The sequence below is a fragment of the Gavialis gangeticus genome, unplaced genomic scaffold, assembly GCF_001723915.1.
Source record: "Gavialis gangeticus isolate Ggan-Ray unplaced genomic scaffold, GavGan_comp1, whole genome shotgun sequence".
NCBI lineage: Eukaryota > Metazoa > Chordata > Crocodylia > Gavialidae > Gavialis > Gavialis gangeticus.
In genome coordinates, this window is record NW_017729025.1 from 25,958,818 (window position 1) to 25,976,401 (window position 17,584).

The 17,584-nt window shown below is 44.4% G+C and overlaps 1 protein-coding gene across 11 annotated transcripts in view; it reads right to left on the reverse strand.

Moving 5' to 3' along the window:
• WDR20 (WD repeat domain 20) overlaps nucleotides 1-17,584 on the reverse strand; it is a 78,298-nt gene that overhangs the window by 16,193 nt on the left and 44,521 nt on the right. For 8 of the 11 annotated variants that reach the window (XR_002097612.1, XR_002097610.1, XR_002097611.1 and 5 more), the window contains exon 2: nucleotides 4,189-4,371. The exons of the other annotated variants lie outside the window; for them this stretch is intronic. Coding sequence is in view for 5 of the 8 variants with exons in the window: in XM_019518545.1 (XP_019374090.1) it covers nucleotides 4,189-4,371 (183 nt within the window). In the remaining 3 variants the exon portion in view is untranslated. The remainder of the gene's footprint in view (nucleotides 1-4,188; nucleotides 4,372-17,584) is intronic. 11 annotated transcript variants of the gene reach the window in all.

Sequence of the window (17,584 nt, forward strand, 5' to 3'; positions counted from 1 at the left end):
AATGTTTATACTGAAGCAGTATCTGAAGACCACATTATGCTAAGTACTGTACAAAAAGAGATGGCAAACCCTGCCCCAGAGAGCTTACAATCTAAAAAGTTAATAAGCCCATATAAACACACACACGCAGGGGACAGGGAAAAGTAGATAAGGAAACCCCACTGCACCCCCTCAAAAAAAAACAAAAAAAACAACCAGAACTAGGGTGGGCAGAATTCTTGGCCAGTCAGAAGCAAGTGATCACAATTAATCGTCTGCTTACCCATTACGAAGGGTGCAGTTTTACAAGTGTATGAGGAACATGCCAAGTTTTGCGGAGGATCCTGAACAATGTGGTGAGTTCACCTATTAACTGCAAGCTTCTTCTACTCGTGAAATACAGCAGGGGAGAAAGCACTAAAACATTTGTTGGAGAAGCAGGCAACTAAAGCTTATCTCACTGTCTTTGCCAAGGGTAACAGGATGAGAATAAGAATAAGTACTGGTAGACAGAGACTGAACTGTGGCAAGCTTTGAAAGCCTGGATAAGAACTTAATGTTTGCACTGAGAGTGCAAAGGGAGGGACTTTAGCAGTTAACCATCAGTGTTTGGAATGGACTTGAAGGGGCAAAGCTACAGCCCGAGACCAGAAAAGGAGGAAGAGGAAGAAACTGAAGTGAATTGAGGCATAAGATGGTCAGGACCTAGCCAAGAAGTTTGGTGGCATGGATAGAAGGAAAGCTGGAACTTGGAAACATAGGACAAGAAGAATCAAAACATAGATGCTGCATAGATATGTAGGTTTAAGGAAAAGAAAGCCAAGATGAGTTAATAGTTTATTTGCCTTAGCCTAAGCCTGAGGATGCAGTTGGGCAGGGTACAGGCTTTTCCACTAGAAAAAAAAAGACCGATTTCTCTTGCATACAACTAGAACTAGACAGTTTTCCATCACTGTAGACATGCACTGAAATTTACACAGCCAGAAGCATGCAGTTTCATAATCTCACCAAAATGAGCCATCCAAGTCCCTGTATCTTATATATTTTACTCGTGTGGCATTTCAAAATATGGTAATGAAGTTTAATTCAGTCTTACCGGATTTTACTCATTAGGCAACTATAAGTAAAAAGACTCCACTGTAACTAAATTAAGCTATTTTGCTAGTCACATGCGTCAGAGGACTTTTTTACTGCCTGGACTGCTTCAGGGTAGGAGATCAGCTTGTGAAGGAGGCAGCAGTTGCATCTCTGCCAACTACTCATCCAAATCAAGCTGCTGGTTTCAAGTCGCATGATAGCTTCACCTACCTCTATCATTTTTAACTATGTGCACAAAGTCCCAATTCTTGAATGTCTGTCTGATAGTATCTATTAAGGGCTTCTTGATGCGAAGCCCATTACAGTTCATATTACCAGGTTTGCCATTTCCATCTGCAGACCACTACACTGGCTTTAAAAAGTTCCAGTTACATAACTATGAATCAGCATAAATGTTTGCATTTTAACTGTCCAACATTAGCATACGCAGTAAATGTATTACTTTGTTTCAGTTCCAATCTCTGCGCTACTAATTTCAGTATTGTGGCGCCTGCCTCCAGATGTTCATTTTGTAGTGCTACAAAACGTTTGTAACATTGCAAAAAAAATAAAACCGCGACCACATCTTCAAACCCCTGGCTGGAGCACAAAGACATGCTTTTCAGCCACGGGGTGATAAAGTGCTGCTCCACAGCTCACCCCCACCCAACTCCTGGGAGGTTTGTCAGTGAACTGGAGAGGTCCATGGACAGGCTTGTAAGCCCAGGTTTTGGGAAGCCTGAAAGTTCAAGTTAGTCTCTGGCTGCGTGGGAGTTCTTTAAACTCTCTAGGCTTTAAGGAGCTACTGGTGTTCAGTTATCATGAGCCCTTTAAAAGTTCCTGGATTTACAAGTAGCGCCAGAATCTTTGTTGTCCTGGCTCCTGGCAAACCTCCCATGGGGGCAGAAGCTGATCAGCACTGTCTCAGATGCTTGAACAGAGGCATGGGTGAGGAGGCTTCCTACAAGTGACAGCAGGAGCTGACTGCGGGCAGTCCCCTCTCACAAATCAACCCCTGCCACTGCTTGCAGAGAAACCCCCATTTCCCATATTACTGTCCAACTGGGATTGTTCCTGGCACAGGTGCTTATTTTTGCTGGAGGGGCCTAAGATGATGAATATGTGCCCCCCAGCATGTGGGGAAGGGTGGGGTATGGGCACAGGCAACATGTGGGGGGGGCAGGAAGGGGCACAGGTGATGAAGCAGGGACAGGGTAAGAAAGCACATCCCCCTCAAGATTTGGGCACAGGTTGCAGCTGGGCTGGACCAGCTCCAGGCAGGAGCTGCCTCTATGGCCCAGTGGATGGGACCTGGTGTGGGAGGGAGCACTGTGTCACCATAGCCAAGGTGAGGCACCCCCTGCCCACCCAGCAGGCACTGGGGCACAACTTGGTGCTACCACCATTGCTATGCCTCACCCTGGCAGTCAGGGCAGCACAGTGGTCCTGCCCACACCAGGTATTGCCTGCTGGGCTGCAGAGGCAGCTCCTGCCAGAGCTGGTCTGGCCCTACTGCAGCCCCTCTGGGCACAGAAATCTTAGGGAGCACATGCCCCCCCCAGCACTGCACTGCCTGTACCCTCCCACCCCACTGTCACTTATGTCCCCTCCATCACAAATTACCTGGAGGGAGCTGCAGGAGCTCCTCTCTAACACTGCTTGGCTGCCATGTGCACATGTGCATGCAGATGCACATGGCGCCCCTCACCTCTGATCGCCTCCCTGCTCCCCCCAGCTCCAAACAGACCCTTTCAGGCTGGAACTCTGCCAGCCTGCAAGGGGAAACCTATGGTTTCCCGCATTTTTCTCCATTAAAGAGAAGATCCACATTTTCCCCACAGTGAATGGAAAACCTAGATCCCTGGCCTCAGTCATCATTCCTAAGATATATGATACAATTTTCCTGAGATTTGGGCCCCAGCAGCCTTCTTCCCCAGGAGAAGGGAGGCCAGGGTCCTCAGGCCCCCACTTACTCTGTGCCTATGGCTCGTGGGGAGTAGAAGGTAGCTCTGCTTGCTGTATGTCATCCCACTGTGCCCAGAGCTCTTCCAGGTATCTGCCCAGCACCAGAAATTTTACAAGAGATGCAGGCAGCCTGGGACCTACAAATCACCGTTGGTTAACATGCCCAACTTTTGAGTTGCAGGTACACTTATTAAAAGGGACCAGGAAGCAGTGGGGACAGGGAAGCCTGAAAGCCTCCCTGATACTGTGCCTCTGAGCAGGCTGCTCTCTCCACCTCTGGTGCACAGCACAGCGGGATTGGTGGGGTTCCTCTACCTGGCCAGATGCTAAGTTTCTCCCAGCATTACAAAAAAGATGCTGTTTAAACAGCAACCTCTGTCATAGATCTCTCAGTGTAGCTTTACCCTTTACAAGCTTTAGTGTACCCAGAATTCAGGCATGCAACTGTCTTGTCTGTCTTACAGTTCAGTCATACAAGCTGCATCTGCACTTCTGATACAACTAGTGGACAGCTTTCACAAGTATCATAAAGTTCATCTATGCTGATGGGAACTCAAGGGTTGAAACAAAGCTCTATCAGTTCAGTTTTCAGCATCTTTGCCATATAAACAGTCATCACAGAAAAAAATATCAGCTGCTATTGCAGCCTCATCACCACAGCTCCTACTGATGCAATTGTACCTATGGCAAATTACAAATCCTACTGGTATTAGGTACATGAGGGAGAGAGGGGGAAGGGGGGAAGGAGCTACAGTCGAATCATCAGTATTTCCCCAGTCAAGAGTAAGGAAACACAAGGGTGGGGGGGGAAGAGCATGGAGGAGAAACCATCAAACCCTAAGTGTTTTTTGTTTGCTTTTTGCAGAAAGGCACCCAAGTTTTACCTTTTTAACAGTCATTTAGCCAGTCAGCTAGTACAGGTCTATTCAGGCTGATTGAACAATGGGATGTTTGAAGACATCTACAGAGAGAATCTACAGAATTTTGATATTTGTGAGCCCCAAGGTGAATCTGGTTCCACAGTGGATAAAGTGAAGACAACTGATGGTGGCTTTCTAATGCTCGGCACTAGATGCACCTTTTCCAGAAACAGATATCTAACAGAAATACAACTTTTAGAAATGACAAGCAAGTTTGCATGCAAAAAAAATTAGGATTCCCACTTACTTCCTCATTAAATAATTTGCTAGTTTCTTTTTTAATAGGGTCTATAAGTTGGACCTGGCCAGCAGAGAAGCCCACTAGGAGAGAGACACTTTCTGCTGTGGCTGTTAAGTGATTGAAGTCATGACACGTAGGTTGGGTTCCTTTGTATATCCTTTTGTCTATTGGTTTACTCAAGTCAGCAGCCTGTAAAGAGAGCAATGAGAACAAAATTAAGATACTTTGTTACAAACACATCTTTGACAGACTAATTTCTATTAGCAAACAAATTTGTACATAGCAACAAAATTAACAAAGGTTAAATACAAATCACAAAATATTAATTTAAAAAGCAACTTTGTGTTTGCTTTCACAACAAGAAGCAAGATGCCTTGAGCAATTTAACATGCCAAGAGTTTCCTCTGACAAATACACCTTTCAGCTTCACTAAATACTGTGCCACAAACCACATGCGAGAGAGAAATATCTTGCTTCCAACTTTCAGGAAGCTCATTTCCAAGAGGACTATTTGAGGCAGGGGTGCAAAGGGAGAGAAGGGATTAAAAGGGCAAGGAGAGAAATGAGTGTAGGGGGACTACTGGATAGAGACTAGTTTTCAACTCTTCTGGAACACACAAATGTAACAGCCTTTCATACCAAATTAATTGATCACGTTTTTGGTGATTACTGAATTAAAAATAAAAAGTTACCCAAAAAACCTGTGCTGTAAACTGTAATGTCCTAATAGAGATATTTAGCCATGTTAGTCTGAAGTCAGGCAGAAGGCAGAGTAGAGGTGTACTTGGTACATACTAACCGAACCAGAGATGCGTGTTTTGATGAACAGCAGCTTGCTTTGTCAGAAAGCGTAAGCATCTGATTCAATTAGTATATAAAAGGTGCATCTCTACCCTGTCTTCTGTGCGTCTCAACACTGGGAAATCTGGAGCTAAACTTTGAGCACCTCTTCTGTATGCATTGATGTTTGTTCTTACCACAGAATCATCTAATAACTAGATCCGAGCCTCACATTGATAAATTAATATATTTGATGGCAGTTGGATCATGGGGAAGGTACATGACAGCCTCATACAACTATCCTCTTATTTTTGGAGAACATTATTTGGTTAAGTGAGACTCAGTCTATGCATAGGGTGTTACTGGGACCATAGCTTTTATTTTGGAGGGGAGAAATTGATCCTACTTAAAATATTTCTCAAAATTCATAAGGAGGCTTCAGATATCAGAGATCTGAAAAAAGAAGGTTAAGCAAGGGCTATATTAGGTGCCACAGCCAGTGTTTCTTGCCCAGCTTCTTGTTTAAGCATCACCAAGGAACACCACTTTTGAGGCAAAGAAACCAGAGGTGATTTTAATACAGTCTTTTTAGTTGAGTGGTGCATACCAAAATGCATTTTTACCTTATGACCAGACAGCACTGAAAGAACAGAAAATATTAGAATAAAGGCAAAAAAACACAAAGAATTAGTTTAAAATACCGAAGTCTTCATGTAGAAGACTCAGAAAAGAAGAGAAAAAAGGGACTCAGGCTGACAAGTCAGAAGCACGGAGAAACTTCCACATTACAGAATGAAGACATTGACAGTTTTAAGAAATAGACAAATTGAAGTCCTGCCCGTCCTGGAAGACAGATGACCAGAAAACAAGTGAAACGAGGTCAGACAAGTCGAGACTCAGAGGCAAGTGACTGAAAAGGCATTTTAGATTAGTATAAACAGATTTTAAAGAATTTCACTTCAGGCCTCCTTTCTTTGACAGGTTCTATTACAAAACTCAGCACTCCCATGCCTTCAATTAAGATGTAAAATTATACAGCATCTTCAGGCACGCAGGGGCTTAAGTGGCCCGTGTTCAGGAACCTTTGCTTCAGCACCACTCTACTACTACAGAAAACAATGATGAGATTCAGAATCTTTAACAAAACTAGGGATTCTTCTAAATCATTTATAGAACTGGGACATTTTGTGGCTATGACTTGTTCTAAAAAGGAATAGTTTTGGTGTACAAGCTCTGAGTTTTTTCTAGGGGTTCCCTCTTTATACAATGTGAACTTTCAGGTCATCTCTGGTCTCTTCAAGACTAGAAACACTGCCCTGTGTATCCATACAGTCATAATAACAAAGCAACACAAAATGGAACAGGAAAATCTACGTTGACTTCTTAAGTTACAAGGTTCGGAGACCAATGGGCTCAGCCTGCATACAGCTATACAAGCAGAACCATGCTTGTTAGTTATTACAGGGGAGGGCGTGGCCAGCTACACTAAGCATGCCAATTGAGACTGCTTCCACAATAAGAGATAATCCCGTAGAAACAACTTTGTAGTACATATGCAGCTACTGGTGGAAGTTATGCCCTGTAGTGTGAATTAAAGTTTATAAACCAATTTGAACCAAATCAGGACCTTCCATTCAACTCGCTAAGGAAATACTCTGGGGGAAGGGAAAGAAGTCTTGTACCTGTGGACTCTGTCAATGAAAGAACATGATGCAAGTTCCACAGTTCCCTTAGCTAATGGGATTTTACTAGCAGCATCCCTTTGGAAAGGCTTCAAAACAGAACTACATGAGGAATTTAAGTTTCCCAGGGTGACATTTTAGAGAATGCTCTGCAAGAAAAATCGCCCACAAATATCTGAATGCCCAGCTTCTAGAGTTAAACGTGTACAGAGAAAATCTGACAAGCCACCCTACAGAACACACAGTACATGCAAGACCTTTCAACTCCAAAGGCTATTATTGTTCTCAGCAAGTGAGCTATGATGCTGTTTGCAGGAGACAAGATTGACAAGCAAGTTTCATAGATGCATCCTCTCACCCCTCTGGAAACAGCGGAATTTGATCCTCTAAAGTTTAAACCTTGAGATGCCAGATGATAGTCACGTGAGTACTAGCTTATGAAGAACAATGGATGTAGCTCATGAAGACCTATTGAACAGCCAAAGTATGCCCAAGATTTTCTTGAATATGGGATCTTTGGGCCAAAAAGGAACAACATTTCTTGCACTCCAAAAAAAACCATACTGCTCTGCCAATAAGGAATTACATCACTGTGAAATGTGCAGTATCGTATCTTAAGAGACAAAGCCTGTAACTCAGGCATCCTTGAGGGAAATGCATGGGTATTTCTCCTTTAAGGACTTAGAGATGCAAAGCCCGTTATGGACCAGACACAGCTATACTTGATTCTCAGGAAAATGAAGATACAAGATATGGAAAATGCTATATTAGAAGCAGGTAAAGGCAGAGAGAGATCCTTCTTAAAAAGAAAGGACAAGATGGAGGGTGCAAAGACACTAATTCCACCCAAATGTTACTCTGTAATATGGGGTGTATACTGACCAGCTGGCTGCCTACAGTAAGCATTGTTACAGCACCTGATCATGGGCGACAGGGGAGCCAGTTTCCATTGGGCAAACTGCTTACAACAAATCTACCCTACGACAAGTCCCGACTGCTTTAAGGTAAGTTACACTGGTACACCCCTTATGTCCACTCCACTGGTCAACCTCATCACCAGAAGCAAACTTCCTACAGCCCAAAACACACCGAATGGATCCAGACCATGCCATGTCATGGAATGCAAAACCTGCCAACATATCTCCACCACCGCAACAAATACTACATCCCACAACAGAACCATCAGCATTCCTGGATCTTTTAGCTGCACCTCCAGAAATGTAATCTCTCATCCAAAGCACCAAATGCCCCAAAGGAAGATACTTAGGAGACCAAACAATAACTGCACACCAGAATGAACGCACACTGGAAGTCTATCAAAAACAAGAATACCCATTTATCTGTGGGGACACATTTCTCACAAGAAAACCACTCTCTCCAATCTCTCAGTTCTAATCCTCAAATGGAATTTACAAAACACCTTACACAGATAAGCCTATGGACTGTACTTCATCAACCTCCTGGATACAAAGAATCATGGACTAAATATAGAATTGGATTTATGGCACATTATAACCTGCCTGACATCTGACTCCTCAGGCACCTCTCCACTATTTACCAGCAAGCAGATAAGGTTCTTTGGGGAAATCTGGTATCTTTTATTAGACCAACTCATGAATCCTTAGACCAACATGGCTACAACCTAACATCCCTATATAGTTACTCTTCACTTCAAAAGTTATCTTTACTTAGAAAGAGTGACTTACTGGCAAAGGCTATCCATCATGTGTCCACTCCACCTTTATTTTAGAAAAAGTCAGGAGACTGAAGCAGCAGTCTCCTTGTCCAATACAGGGCCACTAATTGACAGTGCCCCCCCTCCTGATCTTCAGGATAACTCCAGATAGTAGAGAAAAAGAGTCTATAGGAGACCTAATGAACATCCCTGAGACAAAAGCTATGCTTATGAAAAAGAAGATTCAAGAGCAGCAAAGAGAGGAACCTTGAAGTTTGTCTGTAAGTCTAAACAGGACCCCAAATTTCCTCAGCAAGGGCACGGGCAAGGTAAGAGGGCAGGAATCTGCAGCATGTCAGCAGTATCTGACAGTAAGCAACAGGTAGCTTATGGCAGCATAACACGCTTACTGTATAACTCAACCCAAGGCATCAGAAGACATGTTTTTAACGGCAGGTCTAACCTTGTCCCAGTGCTTATGGATATAGGCCACCGCAATAATTGTCTATCACAGTCAGGATGGGGAAACTGATCACCCAGAGAGCCAAATGGACAACAAGAGTATGAACACGTTATACCAAGTTAAAAGGAGCTGGGATTTACAGAAACATACTAGTCTAGCCATCTAATAACTGAAGTCTTAGCAATGGCTTTTTATTTTATGATGGGATAACAGGCTAGAAATTTTCTGACACTGTAAATCAACACTGCTTTTGGAGCTTTCACCATATCAGAGGTATTCCAACATCATGTGTGATTTTTTTCAAAGGCAATTTGCTTGCAAGAAAAAGGATATAATCAAAAGCACATATCCAACCAAACCTGCCCAAAGCTATATGAACAGATAGGCCAGCTTTAACCCAAAGAAAGGTACCCTTTCTAATACCTTCATGCCAAGGTGACTGCACTCAAGATAACTTTGCTTAGCTGCGTATTTCATCAAGATGGTTATTTACAGTATTTCATATTGGAGCGGAAGGGGTGTTCACTGGTGTGGATTTCTTAGATCTGGATGCCAGAACATTCTTACTTGCTTTCTCTAGCATGCTGGAAGAGGCCAAATCATTTAGATTTTAGGATGAAGATTTAAGGCTACTTTTATACCTTTAACTGGAAAGTCTCTTTGCTCTTGAACTGGATGGATCCTTCCATACCAGTAACTTAATCTTGTGCCATACATATAGACCAGGCCCATGAAAATGTCACTTTTGTGGAAGAGGCAAGGACTGTTTTGTGATCTCTTTTAGTGGAACAACTGTAGAGTTGAGACAAAAGTTAGACAACCTTTTGGGCAGAAAAGACCCTTCTTGAGGTCTGGGAAAGCAGCAATCTTAAGGTAAATAACTGATAAAATAGTTTGTGTGCAACTCCATATATAAATAAAAACTCACTAAAAAGTAAGTAGGAGCAAAGAAAATACTACAAGTCTATCAAAGAATGTGGTAGATCTCACGCAATGCACCAGATACTCTCCTGGAAACTATGTGGGGGAAACTAAACAGAAACTACACTCCAGAATGAACTCATGGGATACAATAATGAACTGAGATGTGTAAACACCACTGGCAGAACACTCTTCAGAATAATCATTCCTTTTCTGACCTGCAATCTTTGTGCTTAAGGTAAATCTGTAACACCATCTTCAGAAGATGGGCCTGAACAAAAAAGAATTACTGGACACTAAGAGCCATGAACTAAACGCACTGACTTTATGGCTCACTGCAATCTACCTGGTATCTCTGCTAACCTCTCTGCAGTCCACATGTAATAATGACCCCTTTCCTTTTCAAACGGTCTTGTTCTTCCAGATAATTAAGTTATCAATTCCCCAACATTTCTCTCATTTTGAACCTACTCCCAATACATGTGCACCAATATATCAGTGCATATCATATCGGCACCAATAATAGGAAAATTGATATTATTGGCAATTGGGTTTTTTTGGCCAATGTGGCAAATAATGTTATAGATAAGTGACAACACGCATGCAGCTAGGAATGCAGCCTGCTAGCTTGGAGAGCAGCATACAGCTGGTAAGTCAGAGGGGGGAGGAAAGGGGTGTGCAGGGAGCAGATTGAAGCCCCCATGGTAAGGGAGAGAGTGGGGCTAGGGCAGGGGCAGGCACTGCATAGCCAAGCCAGGGCAGCTCCTGCCACTGTGCATACCCCCAGGGCAGGCATGGAGATATGTGCCCCCCAGATTCGTACATGGGGCAAGGGCAGGCTGCCCACTTGGGCTCAGGGCCAGCCTCTTGCTCAGGGTGGGCAGTAGTGGCACTGGGAGGGGGCTACAGGTAATTCTGGGGTGGCTGTAGCCCACCCTATAACTGCCCCCCTACCCAGTGCCACTGCTGCCTACCCCAAATGCAGCCCAATGCTGGGAAAAGGCTAGTGAACCCCTAAGCCCACAGCAGCCAGCCCATCTTCACCCCACACATATCCAGGAGCACATGCCCCCCATTCCTCCCCTAGGGGTGCACATGGGCATGGGAGCTGCCCCCCACTTCCACCCCTCCAGACAAGCCTGTGGTTCTGTCCAGCACCCCACCCCACCGCAGCTAGGCAGTGCCTGCCCCTGTCCCAGCCCCCTCCCTTCCCTCACGTAGAGGCCTTGATCCGCCCTCCCCCGACCCCAACAGACTTACCCACTAGATGCTGCTCTCCAAGTTGCTGGGCTGCATATTGGTAAGCTGATTGGCATCAGCGGATATGACTGCTTAATAATCGGCCATCAGCCAAAAAAAGTCTTCATCTGTGCACGCAATTCCCAAAAGTCTCTTTGCTCCTACTTTAGAGCCCTCCCCCACCCCCTTGAGTACTTTCCTTTACAGATAGAGTAATATACAAACCATTATTGTTTCATCTGTTATTTTGTTTCAGTTGTGTGCTTCTTCACATTCTGTGACTTTGTTCTACACTTCAGTGAAAATCCTTGAAAAGGAAGCATAAGCAATGCTGACTACCATCTGACTTGGATGAAACCAGAACTTTCTTGGACAGCATGGAGCCACATGTACTCACTCGTCCATCTGTCCACAGTGTTGTCTAGGACACACAAGGTAGTCCCACTTTTGGCCAGGTAAAAGAGTGCACGAGTGATGGTACAGTCTATTCATCTCTCATATGGAATATGACTTCCATTTTTACCCACATTCTGGATGCTAATAAGTTTAACTGAACAAGTAATTACTTAGTGCCTTCCTCTCCTCTACCACTGTAGTCTACATATTCCAGTCTCCCAGAGTTCTTTACTCTGGATGTGCTGTACTTGAGCATACAAAGGAAAAAAAATAATTTCCTCTTGACCCAGGGATAAAGAGATTAGACATTCTGTGAAGATCTGATATCTCCTTCCTTAGGAATAAGTGCCATTTCTGAACTTCAGAAATCACACCTTGGATAATAAAGACTCTGGCAACAGTTCTTCAAGACTGCTCTGAGCTTAGGCCAATAGATGTTGTGTCAAGCCCTGTCTTTCCATTAGGCTCAAAATGAAAACGTTCCCCAAACAAAGCTTCCCTGACTTGGAGGTAGACAAATTCACACAGATACCTTTCCCAAAAATCCTTTCCAGTTCTCACACTGCGGCTTCCCAAACATCCTAAAAGCAATGGGACCAAAAATGTACAAGGGATCCTATGACTCAAGAAATTAGAAAGCTTAGGAGGATTCATGGGATCTCTTAAAACAGGGAGCTAGTATAACAGATTTCTTCTCTTGTCCAGGAAGTCCCGATTATGCAACTGAAGCACAGGAATTATGTTGTGACCACTACACAAATAGAAATTCTATTTGTTCTCAAATAAAAACAAATTCCTGGAGATGTAGGCATTTATGAAGTCCCAGAGAAGGAACACTAACTGCATGACATTTGGCTCTTAGTGACATTAATACTACTGCAGAACAGGACATGGACTGTTCAACTGCTGTTTGGTGCACTTGGCCAATGAAGTGTTCTCCCAGGAACAGGTCATCTTAACTTAAGTAGAGAATCTTTCTTCTGTCTGAAAAAAGGATATTAACTAGCATGTTAGAAGCAGGTACACCAAAATGAAAAACAGCAATGCATTAACACTGTGGTGTGTGAAACCAAGACATCTGTCATGGGAGGTTTTATGTCATAGACAGGATCTTCAATGAATTAGTGGATAAAAATAATTTAGAAGTGGCTGATACAAAAGTGTAGCATTCCTATCCTAAACTGTGGCTCCCAGAACTATCTGTTAAAGAATTTCTGGTTGAGTATTCTCATGGGCGACTGGTGTCACTTTAGTCAGGAGGTGAGGGGGAAGGTGCATGCCCCCCCTGCAGCCAATCTTGCTGACCAGGGTGGGGCATCCCTCTGCGAGCACTGTGGCCGCTTCTGCTAACACCACAGCATTCCCACACCATGGCTGGTGCCTAAGTGGCGAGTGCAGCCTGTAGGGGTGCACCCCCTATGCATTGTCAGTAAACATTTCTCTATCTATTGAGTGTTTGGACACAAGGAAAAAAGAGAGTAGACACCTACACCTTTTTGTTAGAGGTGCACTGAAACATTGGTCTGATATCAGACCGGCACCAATATAAAGAAAAGTGATTGCATCAGAAGTTGGCTTTTCGTGCCTGATGTGGCCGATAAATGCCCCGTGCATGCATGCAGCTGCAGCACAGCATGTTGACAGACAGGAGAGCTGCACGCAACTGGCAAGTCTGTTGTGGTGGAAGGGGAGGGAAGGGACTTGGAGGAGGCAGATTGGGGCCCCTGCAGTAGGGGAGTGGGTAGGGCTGGGACAGGTGCTACACAGCCAGGGGCAGGGCAAGGCAGGGCATGGGACAGAGCTGCAGCTCATCAGGGGGGCACGGGAAGAGGCGGGGGCAGCTCCCACAGCTGAATGCACTCCGGGAAGGCACTGGGGTGGGGGCATGTACCCCTGGATCTGCGCTGGGCAGGGGGACTGCAACTGCAGGCTGGGGCTAGGGCCAGGGCGGGCAGCAGCAGTGCTCAGGGAAGGGGGCTGTGGTGAATTTTGGGGTGGGTGCAGCCCCCCCCCCCATAGGCTCCCTCCCAGCACCACTGCCACCCGCCCTGAGTGCAGCCCAGCCCAGCTCTGGCCCCAGCCCACAGCAGCAGCCCCCCCTCACACAGATCTAGGGGTACCCCCACCCCCCCATGCCCTCCCAGAGGGAGTGCAGCAGTAGGAGCCACCACCTCCCTCCCCAAGACACCCGGACAAGCCACAGCTCCATCCCATTCCCCATCCTGGCAGCACCTGCCCCAGCCCCACTCCCTCCCTCACCACAGGGGCCTCAATCTGCACATACACTCTACCCTGGCCCCTTCCCTTCCACCACAGACTTACCAGCTGGACACTGCTCTTCATGCTGCTGGGCTGCGTATCAGAAATTGGATCAGTATTAGCCAATATGCCTCCTTAAAAATTGATAACTGGCATCAGCCCCAAAAATCTCTATCGTGAACCCCTACTTTTTGCTCCCTTCATAAATTACCACTTTGAAACAAATATTGCTGTCTTCCTAGTCTAGTGTTTCAAATGTTCAAGAGGTCAGGGTGTCATTAACCTCAATTTTAAATTTGCATTTAAATCTAAAGTCAAAGCCAAAATTGATCTCTCTGCCCCAGAATTCATTTTGGATGGAATATTGATCCAAGACTTAACATTTCCTGCTGCTTGTGGTTCCCCTATTTGGTAAGCCACACCAGACATGATCAGAATGTAGTTATACTTCCTTGGCAGATGAAGAGGTTTTCCTGCAGTATCTCTTCTTCACACTTATGGTCAATCAGTGAGTTAGAGATCCCTCTAGTAAATCTTAACCAATTCAAAACACACCAAGATGCATCTATGTTTCGTTTCGAGTTAAAAGGCCTCCTAAACTTTCTTTTAATATACAGGACTGTTTCCATGTTAACTCCATTTATAGTCACTGAAAAGCCTGCTATTGGGATATTTAGCAGAAATCAGTACCAGCTTTTCCTGGGGACTGGCTTTCTGTGGCTTGCGGCAGAGTTAGGACCATGGCAGAGTTAAATTCCTTGCTCTCACTGAGTCACAGGCTGCTCAGTAATAATAATAAATAAAAAAAGCAGCTCAATCCAGACTATTTTCCAGTCTTGAATTGTGGATGACAGCACAACTATGCACAGTTATAAGAATAAGAGCATCTTTTCTGTGGTTCCAATTTCTTATTCATCTGAGCAAGAAATTCAGTAAAGCCTTCCCGAAGCTACTGGAAGCAGTTCAATCTAGCTGACGGTCTTCACGGATGTGGTCATTGCCAGCTTACCTCACCTGACAGGACTGATACCTGTCACCACAGAGCTGATGTAAAAGCAGGGGAAAAACTCACTATAAACATGTAGATTTCCCCTCTGGAGATTGTTTATGTAAGAGGCCCCCTCTCCTGCAGCAGAAGTCAGGTAAATCTTCCTGCAGCCAGGAAATCAGAACAAAAAACAGGCAGGCCCTTTACATTACAGCTGGATATCCCCACATACAACTGCTCTGTCTGGAAAGTTAGCTGCAAGCAGCATAACACAATTGGTTACTGGATCTGTGGACACTGGGGGTGGGGGGAATTTTAGGCAGCCTTTAAAAGGTTCTCTGAAGATGTAATTGTAATATTAACATTAAAGATTTAACACCATTACTCTCCAGTCATTATGTGAGCTAATATGTACCTGACACCCCTGCACACCAGAAACCCTACAGAAAAAGTTAGAAAAACTATATTCATAGTATGGCTACGACTGAATAAAGTATTAAGAGTAAAACTTTTCAGGCCTTTATTTATCAACATTATATAAGCACAGTTTGTAAGTTTTACAACTTCCTTTCTGAACCCACTGAAGTTGTCTTTAAATAAAGTTTGCCAAAATTACTTGAAAAAAAGATGCTGGTAATTATGTTTAATTTCTAAATTTTCCATTTAAGCCCAATTTCTCAGATGTGGTGCATCAATGGTCCAATATTCAAAACAAATTAAAACCAGACTACTTGTTTCTACCCAATAGATTATTTAAATGAAGTAAATTTCAGTTGAAAACTTCAGATGCACAAAAGGAAAGGAAAAGCAAGGAGAATCAAGGGAGGAGATAGGAACATTGTCATGGCCTGCCACCCATGCGTATAACACGCCCTCCACTGCACCCTCCCTTACCCCCCCTTCATGGCATACCCTCAGTCTTTCTCTAGGAAATATACTGATGTTATACTATTTTGTCAGAAAAGAAAATGAAGGTCCCAGCCTTGTAGACACGTGTATGGGCAGTTTGGGGGGGTTACACTAGACAGGTGGGGCAATCCCTATGTGAAACAATGACTGAACACCAATACAACATCAATTCCAGACAGACATACAAGCCAGTGGCAAATCACTTGAACCTCCCTGGACCCTCCAGTGACGACCTCAGAGTAGCTGTTCTTAAACAGAACTACAAAAACTGATTTGAACATAAAACTGCCAAACAAGAAACCATCCACAGACTGAACTGTGCTAAGTATGGTCTCAACAGACTATCTCATTACCTGGGCCAGAATTTATAACCCTTAAGTCCATATCGTTTTTACAGGGAAAAGGTAGTTAGCTGTGTGAGTTTGAAATCAGCCAGAAGGAACCTTACAGACTAAATGAACCAAAAAAGCGTATGTTTTCATAAGCAAGAGCCTCCCTTCATCAGATGCTATGCAAGTATGGTTTTACTGCTTTGTTTACCACCCTAGCCCCTCTTGGAAATGCCCCCTTTCATTTCCTCCCCACTTCCCTATCCTTTGTATTTAAATTACTGTTTGTTTGTTTTTTTAACTAAAGGGTTCTAAATAAAAAACCACCAGAAAAACAACCCAAACTGTATTCATTAAAAACACTTCACAAGTTCTGAATGAAGTTCCTGGGACATACAAAACACAGCTTCCCTTTATAACACAACAAGAGATCCTTTGTTCTAAAATATAACTTTGTATTTACAACTCAAGTATTTTAGGTCAGTGAGAGCCAATATTTTCAGCAGGTGGGCCACAAATTTGCCCTGCATCTTCTGAGTGCCACTCTGATCCCCTTCTCCTGCCCAATTAGCTGTTGTTTTCTGCCCCCTGCTTTCTTTTGCCTGCCTTGTGCTCTTTGCTCAATTTGCTGCTCTGCTTCCTGCCCTGCCACTGCGCTACCTGTCCCCTCCCCACTCTGCCACAAGTTGCACACATAGACTGCCTGTGCCACTCACGGCATGCATGCTACAGATTGGTCACTCCTATTTTAATTCACTTATAACACAGGCCCAGTTTTTAATAAAAAATACAGGCGCATTCACTATTTCTCCATAAAAATGTCTTTAAAAGTTTTTTTTAAGTACATGTATAACATCCCATGCCCTCTGCAAGGTAAAATGTCTCTTCAAGACACTCTTGATGTATATTCATCAGTAGAGATATTATGAGTTATATCTTAACTATTTAATGCCAAAAAACTAACAACCAAATCCACTAATTTTGGTGCCTAAACAAGACTTAAGTTTTCCAAGAGTGTAGGAGAATTAACCAGTCACACCGAAGTAGTCAGTGATGCTCTGAAAAAATTCTGGCATCTTTAGGCATTTAAGGATAAAAGCACTGGCTTACTGGCAATTCCAATGTTCAAATGGAAATGCTAAGCATATATACCAGGTGTGCAACACTGTTTAGGGGTGCAAACACCTCCACAATTCACAAGATGGATCCAAAGATTTCAAATAAGAACGTCAAAAACATTCTAGCCTGTTGCAGTCCTTTGAGTTATTTGGAATAGAAAATTTGCTTTATTTGTAGAAGTCCCCCTAGTATCCCAGTACACTTTTCAGCCCTGGGCTGGGCTGGGCCATCCTGTCTGCTCCAGACAGCAGGGCTGGCCTTGCCCCTCTGCTCCCTAGCCAGAGCAGGGGCAGGGGTGTGGCCAAACACCAGCCTGGCATGGCCCGGAGGCAAACGGGGCAGGGAGGGGTTTTATTCCCCCCTCTGCCCTAGGGTACCACAGCCAGGGTCTGCCAGCCATGGCTGCCACCTCTGCCACTCACACCCAGCTAGGCAGACCCCAGCTGGGGTTCCCCAGGGGGAGAAGGGAGAGAGCAGGAATAAGCCCCCTCTCTGCCCCCTTTGCCTCTGGGGTCCATGCTGGCCAGCATCTGGCCATGCCCCCACCCCTTCTGCTGGAACAACAAAGAGGGAGGGACCCTGATAGAGCTGCAGCACCTGTCATAGTGTCCCAGAGTGCAAGCCTCTTCCTTGGGGGGGGGG